Source organism: Sphaerodactylus townsendi, linkage group LG04, assembly GCF_021028975.2.
Source record: "Sphaerodactylus townsendi isolate TG3544 linkage group LG04, MPM_Stown_v2.3, whole genome shotgun sequence".
Lineage (NCBI taxonomy): Eukaryota > Metazoa > Chordata > Lepidosauria > Squamata > Sphaerodactylidae > Sphaerodactylus > Sphaerodactylus townsendi.
In genome coordinates this window covers 8275406-8291347 of record NC_059428.1, presented here as the reverse complement: position 1 = coordinate 8291347, position 15942 = coordinate 8275406, and the positions used below count along the sequence as shown (strand labels likewise).

At 62.5% G+C, this 15942-nt stretch overlaps 3 protein-coding genes across 3 annotated transcripts in view; 1 reads left to right on the top strand and 2 right to left on the bottom strand.

The window, feature by feature from the left end:
• The window catches only part of FHIP1B (FHF complex subunit HOOK interacting protein 1B), a 27743-nt gene extending 23597 nt beyond the window's left edge, over positions 1 to 4146 (top strand). Inside the window, exons 3-6 of the mRNA XM_048495538.1 lie at positions 473 to 1432; positions 2371 to 2549; positions 2646 to 2808; positions 3562 to 4146. Of these exons, the coding sequence (XP_048351495.1) occupies positions 553 to 1432; positions 2371 to 2549; positions 2646 to 2808; positions 3562 to 3857 (1518 nt within the window). The 5' untranslated portion in view covers positions 473 to 552 and the 3' untranslated portion in view covers positions 3858 to 4146. The remainder of the gene's footprint in view (positions 1 to 472; positions 1433 to 2370; positions 2550 to 2645; positions 2809 to 3561) is intronic.
• Positions 4147 to 5025: 879 nt separating this feature from the next.
• Positions 5026 to 9497, bottom strand: LG04H11orf42 (linkage group 04 C11orf42 homolog). The gene is made up of 4 exons (XM_048493996.1): positions 9393 to 9497; positions 7539 to 7649; positions 5446 to 6151; positions 5026 to 5156 (listed from the first exon to the last, which is right to left on the bottom strand). Exons 1-4 carry the CDS (start codon positions 9495 to 9497, stop codon positions 5026 to 5028), a joined length of 1053 nt encoding a protein of 350 aa, XP_048349953.1.
• Positions 9498 to 14082: 4585 nt separating this feature from the next.
• Positions 14083 to 15942, bottom strand: part of LOC125431234 (olfactory receptor 52B2-like) — a 2804-nt gene continuing 944 nt past the window's right edge. The window contains exons 2-3 of the mRNA XM_048493995.1: positions 15253 to 15265; positions 14083 to 14241 (exon numbers count right to left, since the gene is read on the bottom strand). Coding sequence (XP_048349952.1) covers positions 14083 to 14241; positions 15253 to 15265 — 172 coding nt within the window. The remainder of the gene's footprint in view (positions 14242 to 15252; positions 15266 to 15942) is intronic.

Here is a 15942-nt window from a genome sequence, read left to right as displayed (position 1 = left end):
GNGGTGGGGGGGGGGGGGCTCACTGTCCAAACAAAATGCCCAAGTGGGGAGAATGTGGGTCAGGCAACCTAGATAGGTGTGGAGGATGACCAAGGGGGCAGAGCTGAACAGAAGTCCGTTCCCTTCAGGGGGGTCCTGGGGGCGTCTTTCTGGCCCTGAGGAACAGAGTGAGGGGATCTTTTCCCTGATGAAGGGGAAGGGCTCCCCCCTGTGGCCCCTCCAGGCACGGCCTTGCTGCTGCTCGGGGTCTGGGGAAGGGGGCAGCTGGTCAGCTGACGCGTCGTGGGTGGGCTTTGGGTTGCCAGCAGGCGAGTCTGGGGCCTGTGTAGTGGAGGGGAGGGGCCCTAGGGGCTGGGTCTGCCTGCTCCAACGTGGGGCCTGCCCCACAGTTCTTGGGCCCTGCCAGGTTATCTCTGCAGCCTTCCTTCCTGCCCACCAGACCTCCTCCTCTGACGCTCTCCCTCCCCTCCAGGCCACGGCAGCCCCAGCGTGGACTCCTCTTCGGTGGTGACCGTCCCCAAGGCCTCCACGCCGTCCCGGATCTCTTTCTTCATGCGCCAGGCCAGCCTGAGCAACGAGGCCTCCGGCCCCCCTCCCCGCTCCCCGGGGACCCCCACGGGCAGCCCCTGCCACACTCCCAGCCGGTGGGAGGAGGTCTCGGAACTGGACGGAAACTACCTGGAGTACCTGCGGGACGCCCGCCTCAACATCGACCGCTGCGCCTGGGCCTGCCGGGCGTGGTCTGCCCCTTACGACGGGGAGGACCCCCACCCCAGCAGCCTGGCCCCGCCCCAGGGCGCCTCCCTGCCGGTCAACAGCGACCACTTTGGCTACACTTCCTTCCACCCGGGGGGCCACCCTGGCCACGGGCCCACCTCCCCCCGGACTAAAAAGCGGGGCCTGCCGGAGGAGGGGGCCCCCGCTGGCGCCCAGCCCAGCCCCACCGCCTCTCCCGACCCCACGGACTCCGGCGGGCTGCTCAACGGGGCCCACGTGGACGCTGGCATCAAGAAGGTGCGCCGGTGTCCGCAAGGGGCCGTGGTGGAGAACGGTTCCGGGCCTGCCCCTCCGGCCACGGCAGCCTGGGAGCCAGCGCCCTGCGTGGACTCGTTCGTGGAGGAGCTCCTGACCCAAGCCCCCATGGAGAACGGCGGCGGTGGCACCTCGACCATCGAGCAGTTCTCGGCCGAGCTGAGCCAGCTGGAGAAGGAGATGGAGGGCGGGGGCCGGAGAGAGGAGCCGTCGCCACTGGGCCCCCCGCCCGACCCCGACCCTCTGGCCTGCGACGAGGAGGAAGAGGAGGAGGAGCCCTTTCGCAGTTTCTCCTCCCACCCGGACGGTGCAGCGCAGCCCCGGCCAGTGGATCCCCTGGCCCAGATTGTCACCAGCCCCCTTCGGACCCCCAGCCAGCCCCCCAGCCAGCCTTTCACAGGTGAGCCCTCCTGCTTCCTGGGCGATGCCCCGTTGCTGAGTCCTGGCTCCAGCGGTCAGTGGCCGAGAGTGGCTCTGTGTGGCAGGAGCAGCCGTGTCTTTCAAGCGGATTGTCCTTCAGTGTAGCCATTAAGTGCAAGCCAGGAAAGGTCTGCTGGGGGTCAGGGAGGGAGGGAGGGGGCCTGGGGGGGGTTACCAAGGGAGGGGCCTGGGCCCGTCCTCCTCCACCCCCCCAACCAGGTCTGTCTCGTGCGGGCTTTCTGGCTGCAAGGGCAGAGCCACAGAGCCCACCCCCGTCCCTCCCCCCACGAGTGAGAGGGGGCAGCTTGGCTCGGGACAGGCGGCTCTGGGGTGCTCGTTGCTTCTGCAGGGCCTCCCCCTCACCCCACCTGGCCTCTCTGGGCCTGCTCGTCCCCTGCCCCTCCCCCGGCTCTGTGGCTGCACTGTTTGGACTTCAGCTGGAAACTCTTCAGGGGCCAGAGGGCAGACAGGAGGGTCCTCCGCCCCCCCCTTGCACTCCAGACTGGCCGGGGGAGGGGGAGGCTGGGGGTGGGGGGAGTGGGAGGGCAGGAAAGGACCCAGGGTCACTCATTTGGTATCTGCCCTTCAAAGGCTGGGTCCCAGGGCCAAGATGGGCAGGGCCTTTCTCTGTCCCAGGCGCGTTTAGCCAGACTGGCCCGTGGGCTTTGTGTGTCCGCAGAGAAAACCTCAGGGGTCTCCTCGGCCCCTCCAGCCTGACTGGACACTGCAGAGCCAGAGGGAGTGGCCGGGTCTGGGAGGGGGGCAAGTCCAGATGAAGGGCGGCCTCTTGCCTGAGCTGTTGGGCGCCTGCCAAAGGCCCGTCCGTGCAGAAGGGCCCGGGGCAAGGAGCCTGTCCTTCTTGGTCTTGGAAGGGCCGCCGGGCCTTGACCCCCCGTGCCTTCTGCTCCCCGCCTGCAGGGCCCTTCGTGGCGGTCCTCTTTGCCAAGCTGGAGAACATGCTGCAGAACTCCCTCTACGTGAACTTCCTGCTGACGGGGCTGCTCTCCCAGCTGGCCTGCTACCCCCAGCCCCTCCTGCGCTCCTTCCTGCTGAGCACCAACATGGTCTTCCAGCCCAGCGTCAAGTCCCTGCTGCAGGTGGGCTGGCCGGCTGGCGGGCCCCCTCCCCTCCCGCCCCTGGCCCCTGGCCCTGCTGGGCTGCGACCCCAACCCCGTTCTCCCCCCTCTCGGCAGGTCCTGGGCTTCGTGAAGAACAAGATCGAGCGCTTTGCAGCCAACCAGGAGGACTTCCCCTCCCTGCTCTTCAAAGCCAAGAAGTACCTGATCGCCCGGGGCAAGCTGGACTGGTCAGACGCCCAGAACGCCGCCCCCTCCCTGCGCAGATCGGAGACGCTGGGTGAGAATCTCACGCTGGGAGGTCTCTCGGGGGGTCTGCTCTCTGGCTGAGATGGGTGGGGGCACCAGCCCCATAGCGGAAGTGCCAGGAAGAGTTGGGAGGGCCTCTCTGTCTTGTGGACAAGGTGGTAAAATGTGGATTGGCTCACCTGTGCCGTTAGGTGGGTCTGTGGCTGGTTGGCAGATCACACCCAAAGGGCGCCCGTCAGCAGCCCCTCCTGCTGCTCCCCCTGGAGGGGAGCGTCTCTGGGATCCCTCCTGGGCCCCGTGTAGTTCAGCATCTTTGCGAATAACTCAGATGAAGGAATAAAGGGGCGGCTCATTAAATTTGCCCAAGGTCACCCGGCTGGCGTCTGTGTGTGTGTGTGTGCGTGCGCACTTTGAAGCCACCTTGGTGTTTTTACAGGTGTTTTTAAGCCCCTTTGAGACTCCTTGAGACAGAGAAAATCAGGACGTGAAACCCACTCCTATTCTGATTTTCATGGGACCCCCAACCCCTTCCTGGGGGCTTCTGCCAGTTCTAGGCCCCGTGTGCGCTTCCTTGCGTGGACTCTGGTGCCCCCTAGTGGGCCTCCCCTTGGACACGCGGGGCCTGATCCAGCTGGGCCCCAGGCACGGCTCTTGTTTGTGCTGCTGTATCGGCAGGCGGCCCCGGCCTTGTCCAAAGGGGCGCTGGATGCCAGGACGCGAGGGTGGGTGGGGGGTGCCGGGGCCAGCCCTCCGTTTCTTGCACGGGCTCCTTCTCCCTCTGCAGTGAAGAGCCGGAAGCCGTCCATCGGGGAGCTGATCATGCGCCACACCAACAGCCCCACGCGAGCGCGCCAGGCGGCCCAGCTGGCCCTGCAGCACATGCGCGAGGGGCAGATGATGCACGCCCTGGCGGGGGCCTCGCTCTTCCGCACCTCGGCCGAGAAGCAGAGCGAGGCGCTGCGCGTCAAGAACGCCGTCTACTGCGCCGTCATCTTCAGCGAGTTCCTCAAGGAGCTGGCGGCCATCTCCCAGGCCCACGCCGTCACCGCCCCCTTCCTGCCGGAGCCGCCCAAGGAGTGACCGGGCCGCGTCCCCACCCCCGACCCCGCCCCGTAACTGCCAGGGGGGGCTTTTAACTGGAATCCATCCTCCGCCTCCCCCCTCCTCGGCTTGGCGCTGCCAGGCGTGCACTAATGGGGGAGCCGGTGGGTGGCACCCTTTGTGGGGGGCGGGGGGTGGGTGTCTGTGTGCCAGCCCCCCTTTTTAAAACTCCATCCCAGGCCGGACAAGGACCTTTTTAATTTATTGGGAATGAATGTTTTTCTGGAGACTGTGTTGCAATATGTATAAAAGAATCTCTCTCTCTGTCTCTCCTGGATTGTGTGCCTGTGGGCCAGCGTTGTGGTTGTGTCCTGCCCGCCTGCCCCATCTTCCTTGGCCTGGGCGGGGGTGGGGGTGGGGGCTGCTGGAAACACCTCCAGTGATTGGTGCACAATTCTGCCACTCGAGTCCTCCTCTTCTTGTGATGGGGTGGGTGGGGCTTACCGGCCAGGGAGCCCCAAGATGGGCTGCCGGCTCCCCCGGAGCGCTGGGGCCGCTGCCTGTTTCGTGTTTCCCAGAGAAAAGGGGGCGGGGAAGCCAGGGGAGGGCCTTTTCCTCTCCCCTCCCCGCTTTTGCCAGTTGGGGGAGTGGGCAAAAAGGCCCAACTGCCCGAAGCCCTTACACCCCCCCCCCCAAAGGTGGCTCCCTTGCCTGTGTCGTGGCCCTGCTGGGCATGTTTTAAAAAGCCAGACTAATTTCCCCTGGAGGGGGGCTGCAGCAGAAAGCATTGCTGCCCCCCCCCCAGCACAGCTCCCCCATGCCTGACAGTGGCCAACCCTGCAGGGCTCTGCCTTGAACAGTGCTGGGGGTGGGGGTGACATTTCCCTCTGTTGCTGCTTCAGCCCCGCTCTTGGTTCCTCCCCCCAGCAAAAGGGGTCTACTTTGTGCCACCCATTCCAGTGGAGGTGGGGGGTGGGTAGGCAGCAGGGGGCCCCATTCAGTGCCGACCACATTCGGAGGTGGGGGCCGATCCATACAGGTCCTGCGCTCCCAGCCACTCCTCTGCCACTGAGCCACGGGGGTGGTGGTGGTGGTGGTCTGTGCCCAGTGGTGCTCTGGCGTTTTCCTCCCCCCCCCCTCCTTTCTCCTGGCCGTGCCCTCCCCTCCGCAGGAGGCTCTTGACGTGGTCTGCAAAAGGCTTTATTGCTCACTCCTCCGTGTCGCTCTCCACCAGGATGCTGTCTAGGAGGGGCAGGGCCATGGAGTTCCTGTCCGGGTCGCCCAGGCTGGCGGTGGAGGCTCCCAGCTGGGACTGCTGCCGTCTGAATGGCCACTTCCCTGGGGAGGCAGGCGGGAGGAGGGGGGCTGTCAGAGGGGGCTCTCTGGGGGGCTTCTGCTTGGCTGCCCCTCCCAGCTGGCTGAGGCAGGTGCGTCCTGAGTTCAGGCGCTGCACCGGAGGGAGAGCCGGCTGAACAGGGATGCTTCCCAGCCCAAACTTCCAGGATTCCCCCAACCTCCAGCTGACAACAGTATGAGCCAGTGAGGCAGAGAGGCGGGGCCACTCAGACGCCCCGCCCCTTGCAGTCCAAGCCCCACCCACTTCTGCCAGTCGGCACAGCTGCCTCACCTGCCAAGCTGCGGGAGGGCCTGGCCAAGGGCCTCCAGCTGCTGCGCCTGCCAACGCGCTCTCTGGGCAGGGGGGGCTGCAGGGGCACGGCTGGCGCGGGGGCCTCGAGCATGGCCATCTTCACCCACGCGGCCTTGGCGGGCAAGTGGTGGCCCGTGGGCTTCTGGGAGCCCAGCACCCCTTTGCTGTTGAGGGCAAACTTGAGGCAGGAGAAGGCCACGGGCAGGGGCTGCTGGAGCTGCAGGGTACGGTGCTCCTCCCCCTGGGCCACGGCCAGGCTGAGGCTGCCGCAGTAGAAGACTTCGTAGATCACGTAGAGGCTGCTCTGGGTGTGCAGCCACGCCAGGTCCGGCCGCAGGGCCACCGTGCCGGGCCGCAGCACCAGGAAGGCCACCTTCTTGTGGACGCCAGCCATGGTCAGGCAGATGTGGCGCAGGGCCCCGTCCACCAGCCGCGTCTCCTCGTAGCGGGACTCGCCCCGCACACGGGCGTTGTACTCGCGGGTGCAGTGGGTCAGCTCACGGGCGGCTGTGGCCCCGTGCAGCAGGTTCTCCAGGGGCCCGACTGGCACCAGGCAGCGCGGCCGGCGCAGGAAGCTCTGCCCCACCTGCGGCTTCTTGATCAGGACCGTCAGCAGGTCGTAGGAAGCGGCGTCTTCCAGGAAGGGGACGGGAACCACCGTGGGCCCAAAGCGCTCCTCAATGACCTGCACGCATGAGAGAGGGGGGCGCCTCACATTCGGCTCACAACCGCTGAGTGTGTGTGTGTGTGGGGAGGGGGCGCAGTGGACACACTCGGAAGACGTGGGTGTTGCTTTTCTATCACCTAGAAATCCAGTCGCCCGCCCTCGGCTGCGCTGTGACCTCAGGAGGACAGCAGGGCGGAGCGGGGCCTCTCTGGGTGTCGCTCGAGGAAAGGTGGGAGGCTGGGCCTTCCACCTCTCCTCAGAGCCGCATGGATCAGCCGTTGCAACACGGGCGCAAGTCTTGAGACCAATGACATATCACCAGAAAACGGAGCCTGGGGCAAGACCTGGATTTTCTGGGGGCCCCCATGGGTGGCCACCCTCCCCCACCTTCTCAGCCAGGCTTCTTGCAGCTGGGTGACGGGGAGGCCACACGTGGTGACCGGGGGCGCGTGGTGACGGTTCCCAGCAGGTCCACAGCAGCTCCCTTCCGATGGTCCTGGGTGGGGCAAGGAGGGGCGTGGGGACGATTTTCCATCCCATGTGACTAATGGGGTATTGCCCGGGGACGTGTGGCCCATTGTGTCCCCGTGGGTGGTACGCCCCTGCTTGTGACTCACGGCTGCTCAACAAGCAGAGAGCTCAGAATCTGTTCAACGGGATCTTTCCCTCGGGCAGCTGAAGAGGCTTCCCTGGGCTGGGGGGCAGCAGAGGCCTGGGGGCAGAGGGTGCCCTGCCCTTCTGGCTCCCGGGCCAAGAGCCTCCCTGCCCCCGAGGTTTGGGGCGCCTGGCTGGGACTGCCTTCTGTGGGGAGGCCTTGGGCTGAGGGTGGCCCACGTGCCTCTTTGGGCAGGCAAGGTCTGCTCCTTCGCTGCTGGGTGTCCGAGCCCCGAGGGGCCCTCCGGGGAATGAGGAGGAGTCTCCCACTGCTGTTAAGCAGCCGGGGCTGGGGAGAGCTGCAGGGAGGGGACTAGAAGTCATCATCAAAGAAAGCAGGTCTCTCTGGCCCAATTGGATCAGGTGTGCAAGAGGGGAGAAATCTTTGCCCCCCCCCCTCTAAACGTGGATGTTTGGGTCTGAGTTGGTCCCTGAGGGGCGTCCTCCGTGTTGGGCGGAAGGTGGCCCCCTGCTCTCAGCCGCCAGCACTGTTCCCTGTGCCCACCCGCATCCCTCCGCCCTTGCCAGTGGGGGAGGGGCAGTGTGTGTGCCCTATTTGCCCACCGGGGCAGGGGGGGGGTCATTTTTCTTGCTTAAGGGAGCCTGGCCATTTTGGAGCCCGCAAACAGTGACGCCCCATCTCCCAGGGAGTATGGTGGTGCTGGCGTGGTTTTGTTCCGGCTGCCCCCCAAGTGTGTGTGTGTGTGTGGGGGGATCGCAGGTGCGTGGGGATGGCAGTCCTGCCCCTCACCTTGTCCCGGATGAGCTCCCAGCTGGCATCGGCCTCCCCGAGCTCCAGGGGCTGGATCCCAGCGTCCATCTTGGGCATGGCTGGGCCAGCCGGGAGGGGGAGGGGAAGAGGCTGGGCCCGGGCCAGGAGAGAGGGAGGGCAGCCCAGGTGGAGGTGCCTCCCCCAGCCTTGGAGACAGCACAGCCCCACCGGCCCGGGCTCTGAGGTCACAAAGGGCCCCCCACCTCCATCACCCCAGAGGGGCCAAACCCCTGGCAGAGGTGCCCTCTCTGTGTGTGTGTGTACACGTGTGTCTTTTGAAACGGTGCAAGGGAGGGAGTGGGGGGGGCAGGGAGTGCCTTGTTGTGGGGCTCCCTGTTGGCAAAGTGTCGAAACAGCAGCCCTCCCTCCCTCCCAAGGGCCAAATTCCCACTGTGGAAAAGGCCGGAGGCAGCCCCCCTGAGGCAGAAGCCACGAAACCCGTCTCAGTGTTGAGGCTGCGCCAAAGACGGCCGATTCCCAGTGGTGGGATTCAAATAATTTAACAACCGGTTCTGCCGGTGGTGAGATTCAAACAGTTTTACAACTAGTCCTTTACAAGCACCATTTTAACAACCGGTTCTGCCGAAGTGGTGCGAAGCGGCTGAATCCCACCACTGCAGCCGACCCTCGTGAGGCGGAAGGACATGGGCTGGGGGAGGCTGCGAATTGCACCAGTTTACACCAGTCCTGTCCCATCTCAACTGGCTGCCGACAGAGAACCAGAGCATGCTCAAAGTGTTGGTTTTGACCTTCAAGGCCGTGAGTGGCCTCAGACCTGCACACCTGAGGGACTGACTCTCCCCGTCGTGCCCCGCCAGGTCCCTCCGTCCTTAAGAACATAAGAACAAGCCTGCTGGATCAGACCAGAGTCCATCTAGTCCAGCTCTCTGCTGCTCGCAGTGGCCCACCAGGTGCCTTTGGGAGCTCACCTGCAGGAGGTGAAAGCAATGACCTTCTGCGGCTGCTGCTCCTGAGCACCTGGTCTGCTAAGGCATTTGCAACCTCAGATCAAGGAGGATCAAGATTGGTAGCCATAGATCGACTTCTCCTCCATCAATCTGTCCAAGCCCTTTTTAAAGCTATCCAGGTGAGTGGCCATCACCACGCCCTGTGGCAGCATATTCCAAACACCAATCACACGTTGCGGTGAAGAAGTGTTTCCTTTTATTAGTCCTAATTCTTCCCCCCAGCATTGTCAATGGATGCCCCCTGGTTCTAGTATGGACATTTTCTACCCCATGCATAATTTTCTCTACTCTACTTGGAGCGCCCCTTGAAGACTGTTCGGGGGCTGCCTCTAGTTCAGATCCCTGCAGCCAGACAGCAGGTCGGGGTGGGGCAGCGGGATCCCCTGACCCCCAACACGGCTGCCATGATGTCCCTGGCTTCCGCTCCACTCCCAAGATCCATGGGAGGTGTTGGTTGGACGGAGGGACGGGGACCCTGAAGCCCCCCCCCTTCTCCCACGTTCCTGCCCAGGGACGAAGGTCACGGGAGGGGCTCTCTTGCCTGCCCCATCAGTCGGAGGGGCGGCAGGGCCCGTTGGGTGGGGAGAGAGGAGGGGGAGGGGCCATTTCGAGAGCAGCCCCACATTTATGGGACAGCCCCCCCCCCCCGCTTCGCATCTTTAGGAAGCGGCTGGAAGCGATTTTAGCGCGTGTCGCCCCCCCCCCCCCAGGGTCTTCTTCGGGGATTTCCTGCCCGGCGTGTTCTGGGGATGGGGGCTCTTGAAATGAGCCGCCCGGAGCTCCGGCCAGCAAGGAAGGCGGCTGATAAATGCGCCAAACAAGTAAGTTGCGCGGGAGAGATTGGGGAGGGCGGGGGTCCCCTAACCCGACCAGCCCCAGGGAGGGCTCTTTCCCGCTCCCCCTCCCCATTTGCCCCAGCCGGGGAAGGGGGCGGCGGCTGCCGGGTCCTGCCTCTCTCGTCCTGGCTCATCCCGGCAGCCCCCCCCCCCCGCCCCCGGGCCTCCAGCAACAGCCGCCGCCGCCGCCGCCGCTCATGAGAAATTGATGGGTCACCCGAGACGGCGGAGCGCGCCGGGGCAGGACGCGGGGGGCGGGGGCGGGAGGATTGGGGGCGGCGCAACGGCCCGGGGGGGGGGCTGCCAGTGCTGTGAGCCGCCTGGGGGGTGTCGTGCCGGAGCGCGCAGGTGGGCAGGCCGCGGGGGGAGGGAGGGCGAGGGTCCCGGGACGGCTCAAGTCCGGCAGGCGGGCGCACGCGGGTCCTACCAAGCCGGGCTGCTGTGCTGGGCCCAGTCGGGAGGAGGGGCATCGAAGCCCCCCAGAAGCAGGTTGGGCGGGGCTCAGGCGTCGTGGGGCCAGGGCCCCAAAACCCCTCCCTCAAAAGACCCGCCCTCCCCCCGAGCAGGGAGCACAACGACCAGCCGTCAGCCGGGAGTGAGAAGAAGAGGGGCTTCCTTGGGCCTCCCCCCCGCCCCCGCCCTTCTCCCAGCCCCCCTCCCCATGGCGGCAGGTGCCTCTCTCAGGTAGCAGAGGTGCCAGGTGAGGCTTTGTGAAAGAGAGGCCCCCCTCCTCAAACACACAAGACCCCTGTGCCTGACCCCATCTCACCTCAGAGCTGGCCTCCCTGCTGCGGGCTGCCCCCCCTTCCCCCCATGTGCTGCAGCCTCACCTTGGGCCAAACCTCCAGGCTCAATGGGGGTGGGTGGGGCCAGTAGCCCAGCTCTGAAGTCCCCCCCCCCACAGAATCCCCTCCCCAGACTGCAGCCTCCCCACAGGGAAATGGCCAGGGGGATGCTCCTTTGGGGCTCGGGCTGGGGGGCGTCTCTTCAGACCAGCTGAGCTCCCTCCCTCCCTCCCTCCACCTTCTCCCCAGGGGGCCTTTCCGAACATGGAGCCGGACCCCGCGGATCAGAAGTCCCTGCTGTTGGCGCTCAGCTGGGGCCGGGACAGGCTGAAGTCCTTGGAGAAGCTCTACCTGCAGAACCTGGAGTCTGCCCGGTGCTCTCTGGAAGATGCCCTGGGAGCAGTGCTGCAGCAGGAGGAGCGGCTGTGGGCACAGGCAAGGGCAGAGCGGGCGCGACTGCAGGCGGAACTGACTGCCGTCCAGGACGCCAACCAGCGGGCTGTGCGGGCAGGAGTGGCCGAGATCCGGGCGCTGTGGTGCCAGCTGGGCACCCTCCACACTCGCCTCCTAGGCGGCCCAGAGGCAGCAGCAGCAGCAGCACCCCTGGATGAGTTGGCCCCGGAGGCGGCCACGCTGCTCACCCGCTCTGCCCGCCTCGCCCTCAGACTGACCCGGGCCCACTTTGTGCCCCACCCGGGAAGAGCGACCCTGGGGCAGCTTCAGCAGCAGGAGCAGCTCCTCGGCTTCCCGCCTCTCGGAAGTCCTGCCAGGGCCGGAGTCGGGCATCCGGATTGGGCCGTGCCCCAGCAGGAGAGCGGTGTCCGGGCAGGTGGCAAAGGTGGGCCTTGTGAGATCCGCAAGACTGGCCCCTCTGAGCCCCTACAAGTGGAGGACCTGGCTGTGGACGCTGGGCTGGCATCCCGCGGAGAAGAGGCAATGCCCACCCCCATTGAGGGGGCATGGGAGGAAGAGAGGGGCACGCAGAGGGCACTGGGAGCCCGAGGGAGCATTGCAACACTTGCCCTGGTTGGCATGAGTCTGCCCACCGCGAGGGCATGCGAGGAGACAAAGGAACTGGGCATGGCCCCTGCCGCCCTGTCAGCTGGAGCCCAGGGCACCCTGCCCAGGGACCCTGCCACCCTCTTCCATGCCAAGGCTGTGGTGGTACAAGAAGAGGGCTCCGAAGGAAGCTGGGAGGAGGGCGGGGCTGGGGGCTGGAGAGAACGGGCCCTTCTGGGTAGCCGGGCCCCGTCAGCCCGGGATCCCTTCCCTCGCTGGGCATCTGTGGACTCCTTGGGGCCACGGTGGGGAGCTCCACGTGGCGTGGGGACACCCCTGGGAGGCAGCTGCATAGAACTGAGGGCCCACGGGGCGGAGAGGGGGTCATCTGGGCTGGGGTCAGCGGCTTCCTGCAACAGCCCTTTAGTGAAAGGAGGCCTGTTGGGGGAGGTGACCCCCGGACGTGTCCCCTCCCTGCAGAAGAGATCTGTGGAGCACAGGAAGATGCCCGGCTGTCGCTGGTGGCCAGCTGCTTGGCATACCCAAGGCCCGCCACCCCGCCTGGCTGCCCCTCCTCCCCCCTGCAACCAGCTGGTGGGGCAGTGGGGCAAGCCGGGCAGCCGGCATGGGCAGCTCTACCTCCCCCACGGGCTCCACGCCACCCCTGCAGGTCTCCTCTACGTGGTGGACTTCGGGAACCAGCGGCTGCAGCGGCTGGGCAGCGCCCGGCGGCTGCTCCCCCTGCGGGGCAAGGGGTATTTTGACGTCGCCGTGGGCAAGGGCGGGCGCCTGGCACTGACCAACTCCACGTGGCGCTGCGTGGAGCTGTACAGCGCCAGGGGGGTTCTCCTGCAAACCACGAGCGAGGGGTTCGGGAGCCCCCGGGGCATCGCCCTCAGCCCCCAGGGGGAGCTCGTGGTGGCTGACATGCGCCTCGGGGTCCTGCACGTCTTGGGGGAGGCCTCGGGGCCAGGGGGCCGCCTTGTCCGCTGCCACACTGTGCCTGGCTTCCAGAAGCCCTACCTGGTCGCCACCAACCGTCTCGGGGAGGTGGCCGTGTCCGAACGAGGCCTGGCCGGGGGCTGCTGTGTGAAGGTCCTCAGCGCCAGCTGGCAGCTCCTGCGAGTGCTGGGGGGCCCTGGCAGACCCCCCCTCCTCACCAACCCTTGGGGGGTCTCCCTGGATGAGGCCGGCCGGGTGCTGGTGGCTGACTGGGGGCGCCACACCCACAAGGTGCTCTGCTACCCCCCGCGGGGCCAGGGTTGGGCGGTGGCCTCCGAGGGCTTGAGCAGCCCCCGGGGGGTCGCCCTGCTGGGCCAGCGCCACCTGGTGGTGGCCGACAGCATGCACCACTGCCTGAAAACCTTCCAGTACTGCTGAGCTTTGGGAGAAAGGGAGTCAGGGGGGCATTTCTTCAGTGGAAGGGCCTGATTTGGCTCCCTATTTATTTGTTCTGTCCAGTCATGCTTTGAGCAAGAAGAGGCCCAATTTTGCTAGCAGCTGTGCCCCATCAGGCAGAGGTGGATCTAGGGAAAGTGTAGCCTCGTGGAAAATCTGAGTTTAATTCTCTCTCTCTCTCTCTCTCTCTCTCTCTCTCACACACACACACACACACACACACACACACACACACACGTGGGCGGCCGCCCTCCCCCACCATGACCAAACGACTATTTTTGCACCAGGTCATCTCAAAGTCACCATCACTCGGGGGGAAGGAGGAGGGGCGTGGGGGCAATTTTCCACCAAGCAATTTATACTACCTGTGAGTTTCTTGTAAAGTATATGAGGATCGTTATGTACAGAATCACCTGTTGAGGGTTCCTTATCTAGTGCACGAACACTTCCCTTGAAGAAGACAGACGAAAACGCGATAATCGGCGCGAAGCGTTTTAACAAATACATGATTATGGACTTGAGGGAAGGTTGTCTTGTAATAAATTGTTGCATGAATTGGATTTAAAGTGGAGATATATATATATGTGTCATGGAGATATAATCGTTTGATAAGTCTAATAGCCAACAATTTGGCATACTTTACAAGAAACGAACAGGTAATATAAATTGCTTGGGCCGGCGCCTATGTGCCACGCGTGTTTGTGAATCTTATATTGTTTTGGACGTAGCACATTAATTTCATAGATTGGCAAATTTCCCACCCCCACATGACTACCCAGGGATATTTGAGCCCATATGTCCCCTTCTTGGTCTGTAATAATTCCTGTGATAAGGTGAGGATGTAGTTCCTACCTTATGCTGGCTTACTCCGAAAGTCAAAAGAAAACTTGGATCCAAAAAATGTGCAGCTGGCCCTTGAGTGCTTTGCATCTCTGGCCTCAGCAAGTGCAATGTTTTGTAGAACTTTGCATATGGTCAGGTGACTCTCAGGGGGAGTCCACTTTCCTCTAATAGAATCACAGGGCAGGAAGGGGCCATACAGGGCATCTAGTCAAACCCCTGCTCAGTGCAGGGCCAGCCTAGAGAATTCCTAATTTAAAATGAATCATTTTTAGGGCGTTGTGGGTTTTCCGGGTTGTATGGCCGTGTTCCAGTCGCATCTTCTCCCTAAGTTTCACCTGCATCTGAGACTGGCATCTTCCTCTGATGCAGGCAAAACGTCAGGAGAGGAAGATGCCAGCCACAGATGCAGGCAAAATGTCAGGAGAAAATGCTACTGGAACACGGCCATACAACCCGGAAAACTCATTGTCATTCTAGTAGCGTAGTGGCGGACTTTTATATCTAGATAGCAAGATCACAATTCCCCATCAGCCCCTTCCAGCATGGCCAATTGGGAATTGGCTGATGGGAATTGTAGTCCATAACATCTGGAGTGCCAAAGGTTCGCCACCACGGCACTAGTGATTCCGGCCATGAAAGCCTTCGACGATACGTTGAGTAATTTTTGTTACCCAGATGTAGAAATCTGCACTTGTCATTCCTGCACTTCAGCGAGTTCACATCTGGCCACTTTTCCGGTGTTCTGGTTGTACTCGAATTGCAACGTCATCTTCCAGGGTAGTTGCTGCTCCTCCCCCCGTTGGGTGTCATCCTTCATACTTGTGCCGCGCTTAACTTCTGCTTGGTTCCTGATCTCCTCAAGTCAAATGCCTACTGGGTGCCCCGCCCCCCTTTGTTGATTGTACTGACTTATTGCACTGAGAATGAGGGACTATAAAGTCCATAAATAAATACAGAAACAAATAAAGCAGCCGCCACCATTTCTCCAGCACTGGCTCACTGCACAGGGTGATCTTTTCGCTACAGGCAGGCCGCATGGCTGGCAGGCCGGGCGTGAGTGACAGAGGCTACCCAGCTGCCCCAAAGGTACCAGGGACGCTTCAGGGCTGAGCCGGGCATGAACTGAGGTATCACTTATTCAGGAGCAATAGTAGTTAGTAAGTACCCAGGTGGGGAATCTGCTTTTGGAGGTTACACTAGTATAGAATCATAGAATAGAATCACAGAGTTGAAAGGGACCCCAAGGGCCATCCAGTCCAACCCCCTGCCACGCAGGAACACACAATCAAAGCATTCCTGACAGATGGCCATCCAGCCTTTGTTGAAAAGCCTCCCAAGAAGGAGACTCCACCAGGTTGTGCACTCCCCTGTTGAACAGGCCTTACTGTTAGGAAGTTTTTCTTGCTGTTTTGGTGGAATCTCTTTTCCTTCACTTTGAACCCATGACTCCTGGGCCTAGTCTCAGGAGTGGCAAAAAACGAGCTTGCTCCCTCACCAACATGTCACCCCTTCAAATATCTAAACATGGCTATCACGTCACCTTCTCTTCACCAAACGAAACATCCCCAGCTCCCTAAGTCTCTCCTTGCAAACTAGCAAACTGTACCTGGGGGTGCCCTCGACCACGCTTCGGGAAAATTCTTCTGGAACGAACTGATCCACAGTCTGATCACTATTGGGAGGCAGCGGGCATCTGCGCGACCTCTACCCATTCTGCAAACTTCACAGTAATTGTCAGAGCCTCGTCCCTGGGTGCCCCTCAAGGTGCCGTTCATCACTAACAAATGTCTTCATGGCCTCAGGACCGCCTCTCCAGCTACGCCTCTCCTGAGCCCTTTGGGGGAGGGCGGTATAAAAGTGGAACTAATAAATAAATAAATAAATATACGCTCCAGCAGGACGGCCCTCCTCATCTGTGCAAAGCCTTCTAAAGGTGCCCCCCCCCGCCCCCGGAAGTGAAGGACTGTACACTGTTACGCTGTTTCCTGCCTCAACCTACAGAGGGGTTTTTACTATAGATAGCCAGTGGCTAGATAGGGACCTTGGGATTCGACACCTTTATTCTATCATGCTGGCGCTATCCCTTTGATGTTAGACTGATACTGTCAGGGACTTCCTTCCTTCCTTCCGGCTTCCTTCCTCGACATCTCTCCATCTTTTACTCCTACCATGCCTAGAGGAGAGATGGACGCTCCGTGCATCCATCCCCACCCAGCTAGATTAGGATAGCACAGTGAACCTGTCTCTCCATCTTTCTATCCAGAATGGAGTTCACTAATAAACACTCCTTTTATTAGATTAGAAACTACAACTGACTCTGACGTTCTTTTGTGTAAGCTTGCCGCACGTTGGGATCCATCACACGCGACGACACACACGCAGGGTCAGCCTTTCTGCTGTGGTGTTCTAGCCACCCGCGTCAGCTTCTGCTAACGCATGATTGTGGATAATCTCCAACTACCAGGAGCACTTATTCCCAACACGGGGAAGGTTAGCAATGGCCTGTTTATAGGCCCGTGGTGGCGAACCTTTGGCACTCCAAATGTTATGGACT